This window comes from Chiloscyllium punctatum, chromosome 26 (assembly GCF_047496795.1).
Source record: "Chiloscyllium punctatum isolate Juve2018m chromosome 26, sChiPun1.3, whole genome shotgun sequence".
Taxonomy (NCBI): Eukaryota; Metazoa; Chordata; class Chondrichthyes; order Orectolobiformes; family Hemiscylliidae; genus Chiloscyllium; species Chiloscyllium punctatum.
Genome location: NC_092764.1, coordinates 64,471,312 through 64,484,087, shown reverse-complemented (window position 1 = coordinate 64,484,087; position 12,776 = coordinate 64,471,312). Strand labels below are relative to the sequence as shown.

At 46.3% G+C, this 12,776-nt stretch overlaps 1 protein-coding gene across 1 annotated transcript; it reads left to right on the top strand.

Moving 5' to 3' along the window:
* Positions 1-9,393: 9,393 nt before the first annotated feature.
* LOC140453137 (C-C motif chemokine 3-like) lies at positions 9,394-11,662 on the top strand. Its single transcript, XM_072547554.1, has 3 exons — positions 9,394-9,710; positions 10,495-10,603; positions 10,706-11,662. Exons 1-3 carry the CDS (start codon positions 9,626-9,628, stop codon positions 10,800-10,802), a joined length of 291 nt encoding a protein of 96 aa, XP_072403655.1. The 5' UTR covers positions 9,394-9,625; the 3' UTR covers positions 10,803-11,662.
* The last annotated feature ends 1,114 nt before the right edge of the window (positions 11,663-12,776 follow it).

Genomic DNA, 12,776 nt, shown 5'->3' with positions numbered 1-12,776 from the left:
GTGAGCTCAGAACGTCTAAGATGTGCTAAATCTGGGGATTATTTCCTGGAGCTGCTCTCGGAATTCCTGGATCAGAAACTCTGGCTGCCTCAGGTGGGGAAGTGAAAGCTGTAGCTTGTGATCTTCAGGCACAGTTTGAACTGATTCCCTTTCCTCTTTCTAGTACATTGCTGATTCTCTGAAGGGTTGTTCCTGTTACTCAGTGAGTGAGAGGGACGTTAATTATAAATGTAGGGAGATTTCCATTAGCTCTGAAATCATAGGAACTCTCTCTCTCTGTCTCTCTGTTTCCGAACAGTTTGTACACAAAACTGTCTTCAAGTGGTTGAAGCAGCTGGTTGTGAGCAGTGAGTTAATAGTACAGATCTAAGTCTGGTCTGTCCACTCTCCCACAGAGAATCAGTAAGCTGTTTAAACTGGCCTCAGGTCAGTGACTGGGGCAGTACAGGCCAGGTCTCCTGTCGCTACACTCTCCTGTCTCCATAGATAAGAGGAGATCGGTTAGTGTAATGGTCACAGCCCATGGTTTGATTGGAATAGCACAATCCAGAATGAAACATTGCCTCATATTTCACAAGTTTTTTGTTCTTATTTTCTGAGCGTAGTTACTGTCACATGGGCCTGAAGCTTCGGGCTTCTTTTTTTGGCGACAAGTCAGTTTTGTCCAATTTAATGGAGGCTTTCTCTCTGCAAGGCCTAATATGGTCTCAGCCTGTACTACCAAACTCACCTCATACACTCACTCCCCCAGCCCTCTTGAGGACCCCCTCACCTGAGTTTAGCCTCATTCTTTCAACCGCCTTTCCCAAAAGAATTCACCATTCACCTGACATCCTCCAAAAGACCAGCATATCTTGTTCAAAAACAGAAATCACTGGAAAACCTCAGCAGGTCTGGCAGCATGTGTGGAGAGAAAGCAGAGTTAATGTTTCAGGTCCAGTGACCTTCCTTCAGAACTGAATATAGCTCAGAGAGGGTTGATATATATTCTACACAAGGGGTCGGGGGGATGAGTAAACAGTAGATGGAAAAGGAGCCCACAGGAAAAGGAACAGTTGGACAAAGGAATGGGAGAATCGGTAGTTGCTATGGGGGCTGTTAGTAGCTGACAAAGGGTCATTTGTGATAGGAGCTCATGTGGCCTGGTATATGAGGGTTTGGGGGTAAGTGCATGGGAAAAGGTGCTCAGGCCCTAAAGTTATTGAACTTGATATCAAGTCCAGAAGGCTGCAGGGTCCCCAACCTGAAAATAAAACACTGTTCTTCCAGCTTATGCTGAGCTTTGCTGGAGCATTACAGCAAACCTGAAACAGAGATGTTGGCCAGGGAACACTGTGGTGTGTTGAAGTCACAGGCAACAGGAAACTCAGGGGCATTTTGCAAACAGAATGTAAGTGCTCCGCAAAACAGTGAACCAGTCTACCCAGTGTCACCACCAACTCCTCCATACCAGGCCTTTTCACATGGGCTCTTACCACAACCATCCCATTGGTCTCCTTTAGCAGCTACTGATTCTCCCGATCCTTTATCTAATCCTTTGTCTACACAACTGTTGTTCTCTCTCTATGAGTTCCTTCTCCCCTTATTGTTTATTCCTCCCCATTCGCCCACACCCCATCTTCAACATATACAACAATCTTTTCCCAGCTACAGTCAATTCCAAAGAATTGGACCCAACTCTGCTTTGGCTCCACAGATGTTGCCAAACCTGCTGAGTTTCTTCAAGCGACTTCTGGCTTTGTTTCTGATTTCTAACATCCACAATTCTTTGTGTTTGTTTCTTTCAGTATGTCTTGTACCTGCACCATCTTTAAAAGGCAATTGTTCACCTGGGCAAGTGTTAGCAATCTGGTGTACTGGCACTGAAGCCACAAAGCCACACTTCCCACAGCATATGGATTACACTCCCTCATACACACAACGCCATTCTCCCAGCCTTTCATTGTACAACCAGCAGGCCTCACAGTTTAGTTACACTTAGCTACCTTCTGTCTATGCACTCTCTCTACATCACTACTTTTCTGTTCCTAGTGCCCACTGAAGACCCTCATCATGTCATTGTCCAATAAGGGAGCATCATATACAGACAAGCAAACAGACAGTTCAAACCTGAGCTTTTATTTAGACAACAAAAGGGAACACAAACAAAATCAAAAGAAGCTGCAGTTCACCCCCCACATTCCATGATGATCTTCCATAGCCAGCTGTCATCGACTGGAACTGGGTGTCAATCAGCTCCTGTCTGCCCTGGAGTGCCCAGCGCATCTGAACATTCTCATTGACAAGAAAAGCCTCCTCCTCATGTCAATGGCATTACCCTCTCCTCTTTGGAGGACTACTCCCATTCCTCAGTTCCTCAGAATTCAGCACATTGACTAGATGTCTGCTCCTTTTGTGCTGAGTATAGCATGCCAGGTGCTGTGGCACTCAAGGTCCAAAATATGCTGGAGGACCATCTCACTGACTCAGTCATGAACCTTATACAGATTCCCAGTCTTTTCTGATAAAATTCTTTAAACATTAATGTTAGAAGTTAGTTATAGAAGGAGAAATTAGAACTGATAGGGTTGTAACAGTGTTTCTGGTTTTTGATCAATATGGGAATCTTAGGTTACAGAGAAATGCAGCAAGGAAGACATGAGGAATGTTGGACCAGCCATGATTCCGTTCAATGATGGTGCAGGCTTGAAGGGCTGGATTTCTGTTCCTATTTCGTATGGTCTTATTATGGTCTTCGGTCATTGGCATTACCTTCATTGAGATGCTTTCATTCAATTTCTAAGGACCAGTATGATCTTTGACCTGCATCTGATCCTTAAACACCTTCACTCTGCATTACAAATTGATGATATAATGATTGTACAGCGGGTCCCTGATTCATGAACATCAGCTTATGAGCACTTGTACCTATGACTGCAATATCATGCAGGAGTATAATCTTAAAGATCCATTATGAAAACTTATGACCTTATATTGTCTTTTAATGGGTTCCGACTTGGACTCGAGAATGAACCCATTCGCAAACTGTGGACTGCCTGGAAATTAGACTTAGTTGTGTTTCAAACACCTGTATTTGCTCCTTCAATGTCTCAATGTCCAGCAAACAGGGGGCCTATGCTTTTGCTCATCAAATAGACATTGTCCATTTGTATTTCACATGTAGAAAATAGAAAGTGATGGGACATCAGCATCCACCCCTGCTCCCCGGGGCCCCCACGTACCCTTTGACTGCACACGACTCCAATGGCCCATTTCTATCCATGCCCCCATATGAAGTCCCACCAGTTTGAACCTGACCTCCATCTGCCCTTCCTGCACTCTGAACTCTGACATTACACCTTCATGATGCCCACCATCACCCTCTAGACTCCACCAATGGAGGTGACAGAGCTGGTCACTGCTAATAGAACATAGAACATAGAACATAGAACATTACAGCGCAGTACAGGCCCTTCGGCCCTCGATGTTGCGCCGATCAAAGCACCCCTAACCTACACTAAGCCACTATCCTGCATATAACTATCCAATGCCCGCTTAAATACCCATAAAGAGGGAGAGTCCACTACTGCTACTGGCAGGGCATTCCATGAACTTACAACTCGCTGAGTGAAGAACCTACCCCTAACATCAGTCCTATATCTACCCCCCCTTAATTTAAAGCTATGCCCCCTTGTAATAGCTGACTCCATACGTGGAAAAAGGTTCTCACTGTCAACCCGATCTAACCCCCTAATCATCTTGTACACCTCTATCAAATCACCCCTAAACCTTCTTTTCTCCAATGAAAACAACCCCAAGTGCCTCAGCCTTTCCTCATAGGATTTTCCTACCATACCAGGCAACATCCTGGTAAACTTCCTCTGCACCCGTTCCAGTGCCTCCACATCCTTCCTATAGTATGGCAACCAAAACTGCACACAATATTACAGATGCGGCCGCACCAGAGTCTTATACAACTGCAGCATGACCTCAGGACTCCGGAACTCAATTCCTCTACCAACAAAAGCCAGTACGCCATATGCCTTCTTCACTGCACTATTTACCTGGGTGGCAACTTTCAGAGATCTGTGTACATGGACACCAAGATCCCTCTGCTCTTCCACACTACCAAGTAGTCTACCATTAGCCCAGTAATCCATCTTTTTATTACTCTTACCAAAGTGAATCACTTCACACTTAGCTACATTGAACTCCATTTGCCACCTTTCTGCCCAGCTCTGCAGCTTCTCTATATCCCGCTGTAACCTGCCATATCCTTCCTCACTGTCTACAACTCCTCCGACTTTCGTATCATCCGCAAACTTGCTCCCCCAACCTTCTAACCCTTCCTCCAGGTCATTTATAAAAATGACAAACAGCAATGGTCCCAAAACAGATCCTTGCGGAACACCGCTAGTGACGGCACTCCAAGATGAACCTTTGCCATCAACTACTACCCTCTGTCTTCTTCCAGAGAGCCAATTCCTAATCCAAACCTCCAACTCACCTTCAATGCCATATCTCTGTATTTTCTGCAGTAGCCTACCATGGGGGACCTTATCAAACGCCTTACTAAAATCCATATATACCACATCTACCGCTTTCCCCTCATCTACCTCCTTAGTCACCTTCTCAAAGAATTCAATAAGGTTTGTGAGGCACGACCTGCCCTTCACAAAACCATGCTGACTATCCTTGATCACATCACTCTTATCCAGATGTGCATAAATCCTATCCCTTACAATTCTCTCTAAGACTTTGCCCACAACAGAAGTGAGACTCACTGGCCTATAGTTACTAGGATTATCCCTACTCCCCTTCTTGAACAAGGGAACCACGTTTGCTAGCCTCCAGTCCTCTGGCACTACTCCTGTCGACAAAGAGGACACAAAAATCAAGGCCAATGGCTCTGCAATCTCCTCCCTTGCTTCCCAGAGAATCCTAGGATAAATACCATCAGGCCCAGGGGACTTATCTATTTTCACCCTTGCCAGAATTTCCAACACCTCTTCTCTACATATCTCAAAGCCATCCATTCTACTTATTCGTGCCTCAGTATTTATATCGACAACAATGTCCTGTTCCTGAGTGAATACTGACGAAAAGTATTCATTCAGCGCCTCCCCAATCTCTTCAGCCTCCACACGCAACTTCCCATTACTATCCTTGATTGGACCTATTCCTTCCCTAGTCATTCTTTTATTCCTAACATACCTATAGAAAGCCTTAGGGTTTTCCCTAATCCTACCAACTAAGGACCTTTCATGTCCCCTCCTTGCTGCTCTTAGCTCTCTCTTCAGGTCCTTCCGGGCTACCTTATAACTCTCAATTGCCCCTATTGAACCTTCACGCCTCATCTTTACAAAGGCCGCTCTCTTCCGTTTAACAAGGGATTCCAACTCCTTATTAAACCACGGCTCCCTCACACGACCCTTTCCTCCCTGCCTGATAGGTACGTACTTATCAAGGACACTCAATAGTTGCTCCTTGAACAAGTTCCACATATCAATTACGCTCTTGCCTTGGAATCTACTTTTCCAATCCACACATCCTAAGTCATGCCTCAACGCATCATAATTTCCCTGCCCCCAGCTATAACTCTTGCCCTGTAGTACACACTTATCCCTCTTCATCACGAGAGTAAAAATCACCGAATTGTGGTCACTGTCCCCAAAGTGCTCACCACATGTATCAAAACACACGTACCAACAGATTCAAAAACATCTTCCCCATAATTATTTGACTTTTTAATGGACCTCTCAAATGTTAAATTTAATGTTGATTTTCCTCTTTATGCACCTTCTCTGCAGACAGAACGTTGTATTCTTTACTCGGTTCCATTGTCCTAATAGACTTTGTTTGATATGATCTGCCTGTGCTGCACGCAAAACAAAATTTTCCACTGTACTTTTTAGGTATGTGTGGCAACAATAAATCAAATCAAATCACCCATAGTGTACCACCCCTAACACCTTCCCCCTCATCATCCTTGACCCAACCCGACAGATGCCTCTGTTTCTCCTTTGCCCAGTCTTGACTTTTGACAAGGAGTCCTCTTTGCCCCTACAGCTCCCCCTTGCACTCTGGCTCAAGACGTTGACTGACTTCAAGCAGCCCCTTGACATGAAGGAGCAGATGCCTCTCCGATGGCTATGTTTGCAGCTCATTGGCTGATGGGATACAATTCCCAGTGACTGCTGCTGGATCTACATGGCTGACTGCTGCCCACTGCCCTCACTGTTGTCAGACACATCCCATGACCAGCTCCGCATGGACGACTGACCGTGGCCAAACAATTGTGACCGATGGTACCAGGACCATCTGACTGGCAATAGACCTCCTTCCCATTTAGGCTAAAGACTAGTGTCCACCTACTTTATAAGAGGGCCACTTGAATAAATGTGCAGTGAGTTTGCCACATGCTTTCAGTGTTAAGCCGATGTTGCCAGTTAAGCTGACGTTCACCAAGCTGCTTCCCACTCCCCGGACAGATCCCCATTGACAAGAAGCCCATTAGTGCGTCTGTGCTAAAGGGTACATCACTATGGCAGCATTTTTGCTCTGGCTGAAGCACCAAAACAGTCAAAAGCACAGCTCGGCAAGGCCAAGCAGGGATGCTGCCAGAATGAAGGGAGCGTGAGTGCTCAGAGAATAAGTGAGCAGCCCTGAGGGGCAGCCTGGTCTAGTCTGTGAGCTAGTAGATGCCCCTACACAGGGAGCTCCTGCTGCAGCCTCTCAATGCTGGTGTCCCTGCAATCAAGCTGTGAGCTTCTGAAGCAGCCTACATGTGGATAAGGGAGGTGCCCTGTTTTTCGCGAGAGGTTGGCAGATGTCAGGTACCAATGTTGTTGGATGAGATGTGCTTAGGGCTGGTGCCTGTGGATCATGCCCCAAGCTGTTTGGTGCTGACTAGCATGGATGGTCTTCTCAGTCAGCAGTGAGCTGATGTCAAAAGGGCACTCACCTGGAATCCATGGCAAGAATTCTCGACATTGGGACTGCTCATAATGGGAAGCAGGATGGGACGCGATATATTAATGAGGTGAGCTGTTCACTTAGTGAGTCACCCAGTCATAGACGTAACAAAGAAACAGATCGGTCCAACTCATCCATGCCGAGCACATTTCTTAAACTGAATAAGTCCCATGCCCCAAACTGCATTTGACCCATATCCCTCTAAACCTCAGCTATCCAAGTACCTGTCCAAATGTTTTTTTTCATTTTATAACTGGACTCGCCTCTACCACTTCATCTGGCAGTTTGTTCCATAGACCCTCTGTGTGAAAATGTTGCCCCTCAGGTCCTTTTAAATCTTGCCCCGCTGACCTTAAACCTATGCCCTCTAGCTATGGACTCCCCTTCACTGGGGAGAAATCCTTAGCTATTCACCTTATCCATGCCCCTAATGATTTTACAAACCTCTATAAAATCACCCCTCAGCCACCGATGCTCCAGAGAAAGAAGTCCTAGCCTATCCAGCCTCTCCTTATGACTCAAACCCTCAGTTACATCCTGGAAATCTTTGTTGCACCCTTTCCAGTTGATAACCGCTTCCCTGGAAAAACACCTTGCTCCCAGTTGCTTTGCTTCCACTGTATCTGCTCCCAGGAGGAAAAGTTCCACTCCAGGACATCCCAGATGGCCTCCTATTTCAGGGACCACAATTTCCCCTCCCACGTGATCAACAGTGCTCTTCAGCACATCTCCTCCACTTCCCGTACCTCCATCACTGCCAACCGCAACAAGGATAGAACTCCCCCTGGTCCTCACCTTCCACCCACTAATCTCTGGATACAGCACATTATCCTCCACCATTTCCCCCAACTACAGACAGACTCCACCACCAGGGAAATATTTCCCTTCCCACCCTTATTTGCGTTCCACAGAGACCATTCTCTCCACGACTCCCTTGTTAGGTCCACCTTCCCCCCCCGCCCATACCAAACCACCTTCTACATCCGGCACCTTCCCTTGCCACCTTCCCTGCACCCACACCTCCCCCAAAACCTCTGGCCAAGGCCCCAGAGGATCTTTTCACATCCAGTAGAGATGTTCCTGTATATCCACCCACCTCGTCTACTGCATCCGTTGCTCTTGATGTGGTCTCCACTGCATCAGGGAGACAGGGTGCCACCTTGTGGAGTGCTTCAGAGAACATCTCTGGGACACATGCACTAAACAACCTCAACACCTTGTGGCCGACCATTTCAACTCTGTCTCCCACACCCCCTCCTACTCCTTCAAGGATATACAAGTCCTGGGCCTCCTTCACAGCCAAATCATATTCACCCACCAACTAGAAGAAGAATGCTTCATATTCCGCCTTGGGACCCTTCATACACATGACATCAACATTGATATCACCAGTTTCCAAATCCCCCCTCCAAATCTTGGCTCTGCCCTCTTGACCTGTCCTACCTGTCCATCTTCCTTCCCATCTATCTGCTCCACCCTCCTCACCAATTATCACAATTACCCCTAACTGCATCCACCCAGTGCCTTCCTGCCTACCTTGCCCCCAGCACCTCTCTTTTTTATATCTCCTGAAGGGCTTATGCCTGAAATGTTGATTCTCCTGCTCCTTGGATGCTGCCTGACCTGCTGTGCTTTTCCAGTGCCACCCATTTCGACTCTTCCCACAGCAGTGTGACTCGAATTGTACACAGTACTCCAAAAGTGCTTCACCAATGCCATGTGCAGTTGTAACTTGACGTCCTGACTCATATACTCAATGCTCTGAAGTATGTGAAGACAAGCATACCAAATGCCTTCTTCACCACCTTGTCTACCTGGGACGCCACTTTCAAGGAACAATGTACCTCCACCCCTAGTTCTTTCTGTTCGGCAACATTCTACAGAGGTCTTAATGAGGTCATTAACATGCAATAATCCTTTTTAACAGGAAAGCTGCAGTAAAGTGCCTAATTGGAAAATTAGGTTGTTCCTTTAGTTTGTGGAGAGATTCTCCAGAACATTGTAATATTAAAATGAGATTAAGATAATTTATTGAACTGGTAAAGAACTGGGAGATCAGGGTCACTCATACAGACAGAGTGGAGGGGTTATGATAGGTCTCACCATAGTAAAGGAGACCGCACTGTGAGTAGTGAATATAGTGGTTAAGACTTAAACTACAATAGAACACACCTTCATCTGCAAGTTGTGTTTGGGGCCTTGGTCATTGAAAGCTATGTAAATGCAGCTGTCTCTGCCTTTTCCTCCTGCAGTGAGGTATTTTGATGTTAATCTCACTTCCTGCTCTGAGCTGCTTCCCCGAGGGGGATTCAGTCAATCAGGAAGCTCGATTGCTCTCATTGTCTCTCCCTCACCGGAGAGGGAAGTTAGGGTTGGGCTGAGATGACAGTTTACTGAGAAACACTGACCTCAGAGGATCCAGCTGCTCGTGCTCCTGTCTCCAAGATTCCCATTCACAGAACAACATGAACTTCCCATTTCAGGGAGAACAGCCATGGAGGACCAATTCCAGGGAGAGCTGTCATTGCTGGGGCACTGGGGAAGTTTCAGGGGATGTCCATATTGCTGACTGGGTGCAGTTTCTCCAGGATATAAAGCAGGAGGTGACAGCTCTGTCATCAGCCACACTCCCTCTTCAACACTGAACACTCCCAAGGTGAACCAGACCAGGATGAGGACAGCACTGTGTGTAGCTGCCGTTGTGGTAGGAGCACTGGCAATCTGCTCGATCCAGGATGGTGTGGCTGCAGCTCCAGGTAAGAGAGAGGCTTCCTTCTTCCCAATCTTTGCTCAGAACCTGAGAATGAGGAAAACAGGAAGAGTTTCCAGAGCTCATGCTGGTTTCCATCGACTGTTTGCGTTTCTTATTAGAGTTAATGTAATGATTCCTCCTGACTCCATTCAGAGACTGTGGGCCAATGTTTCCAAATAGAAATACAACAGAGAGGAAGAGAGAGACCACTCAGCCCATCAAGCTGCTACTAGATCTTTAATCAAGTGATTCAATTTGTTAATCTTTTCTGTTCTATCTGTCCAGTCCCTGTCAATTTTCACCTAGTGTGGAAATGGCTGAAGTCTAAGAGGAAACCTGATGGAGGGTTTGGAGATGTCCATGTGGTTTGATAGGCTGGATATGGGGAATATGTTTCCACTTGCAACAGAGAGCAGAACTTGGAATGATCCATTTAAACAGTCTCTAAATAATCCCATTGGGAATTGAGCAGAATATCCTTCACTCAGAGGCAGATTCAATAGTGTATTCTGAGACCAGAAGGAGTGGTCAACCTGAATAACATTGAGATGATTGAAAGAGAAGCTTAATATACACACATGGGAGAGAGGAATAGAGGGATATGTGGATGGGGTGAGAAGTCCTGTGCAAAGAGGGCTGGAAACTGCAATAGGGAGCAGATGGGCTGAATGGTCTGTCACTCAAAGTGTTTCTAGGTGAAGACGTGTAGGATACGGTGACTGTGTGAGAATGTGCTGTGAATGTGCTCATGGTTTCACTGTCTCCATTCCTCCTCCTCCACATTGCAGCTGGCTCTGTGACTGTCGATTGCTGTGAGAACTTTAAGACCACTCGCATTCCTCATAAACGACTCGTAAGCTTCACCAGGACAGTTGGCTGCTCCACCCCCTCCATCATGTGAGTGTTTCAAGGTGTTTTTATCACAGTCTGAGGAAGTGAAAGGGTTGGAGCTGGTGCCTGTGATTCTCTGATAATCATAATCTCATCTCACTCTTTCAGCTTCACAAATAGGAGGAAGATGAGAATTTGTACGAGAGCGAGTGAGAAATGGGTTCAAGATGCAGTGGCATTTCTGGAGAAGAAACTGGGGATTTAAAGAGAAGAACCCACTGAAAGCAAAATCTTTCAATCCACTGGAAACACATGGAGTGTTGGACTGACTGGTGTTACACTGGGGGACAGGCAGAATGGAGAAGGTGGATCCACAAACTGATTCCCCGATCACTTGCAATATTCCAGTTGCTGTGCTCATTAACATGAAAGACTGTGAATGGTAACTAACTAACTTTCCCTGTGTCTGGCCCAATCTTCAAAATAGTGAATACTGTTAATGGAACAGGGGAAATGTGACTGTACACCAGTGGGGCAGATAGAGGGAATAGTCAGTCTGACACTGGACAAGATTCCAGCAACTGTCCGGCTGATCCCAGGATCATCCCAGAGACTGGATCTCAGCACAGATAGTTGGGGCGGGTGTGTGGGTCAGTCACTGGAAGTGGCAGTAGGGGTCAGTGTTTTATTCTGGGGATGTGGGCATACACTGGGAGTAGGTAGGTGTCTTATGGCAGGATATAAGTCTGACTCTGGGAATATGGTTGTGAGTCAAACATTGGGGGTGGGGATTATAGATGGGTCTCTGGAGGCTGGCGTGGATCAGTGTCCATGGAATTTGAGTTGGGCCAGTAATAGAGTCCCAACAGTGTGGAAAAAGGCCACTCAGCCCAACAAGTTTATACTGATTCTCTGAAGAACATCCCACCCAGACTCAGCCTCCTATCCTATCCCTGTAACATTGCATTTCCCACAGCTAATCCACCTAATTTACACATCCCTGGACAGTAAGGACAATTTAGCATGGCCTAACCTGCACATCTTTGGACCATGAGAGGAAACTGGAGCACCCGGAGGAAACTCACGCACACACTGGGAGAATGTGCAAACTCCACACAGACCCAAGGCTGGAATCGAACCCAGGTTCCTGGCACTTGTGAGGCAGTGGTGCATGTAAACAGACTGCCTGAAAAATATTTTTTTTAAAATTGAACAGACTGAGCCACCATGCTACCATCCCTGGTGGGGATGTGTCTGTCTCTGGGGGTCATGTATAGGTCTGTGTATTGGGGAGGTGCATGACTTTGTGGCTGGGCTGGGGGTAAGTCAGGCAATATGGGTGGGGTGGGAGAGTCTCCGAGGGTGGTATGTGGGTCTATCTATGAGGAGGGGGGTGGGAGTGGTTGTAGGTTAGACAATTAAGATGGGGATTTGTCTGGGGTTTGGGACTCTCTCTCGGACTCCCTGAAAAGCCGTTCTCATTCCATTGGTAATCTCGGAATGGTTGTGATATTTACCTCACTGAATTCTGAGCTTTTGATCTTTATGCATTGAAACTGTGACAATAAAATAAATGTTGTTTCTGAAGGAAGTTTCTCTCTGGTTTTCCAGTCTCTGAGCAGCTTCATTTTTCACATTTCAGTTTTCTGCACAAAAGAAACTGCTTTGAATTTCCCACCAGTTTTCACCATCACCTTCCATTGGTCACAATCTATTCAGAGGGTAAAATACTGTCAGCTGATTGGCCGAGAATTGGGAGGGACAGTCAGAGGAGAGTCTGCTCATTTACATTTATATAAATTAGATATTATTTGTATATATTTACATTGTAGTTACATCACATTGAGTCCATGGGAGCAGGCCATTTGACCCAAACTGTGAGTGTGCACGTGTCTATCTACAAGAAACTGCCCTCCTCAACTCAATCACCAAAGTGTCCTGTTATCCCTGTCTGCCCAGTTGGATTCTCCCATCTCTTCCTCCATGTCTTGATAGACTAATGTGGTAACTACAAAAGGGCCTCCTGACTGTCTACCACAGGGAAGATCAATATAATTATCCTTCTCAAAGCCTCCTCTGACTTCAGGGCTCCAATCTCCAGAACAGAACAGGGTCATCCTCAGTTTGAAGCGACTGCCCAATCCGAAGGTTAAGTGAGTCAGGTTGATGAGCTGGGGATATTGGGAGACACTTGGCAATCTAATAATATAGAGATTCTGAAAGGCAGCTGAAAATAGCT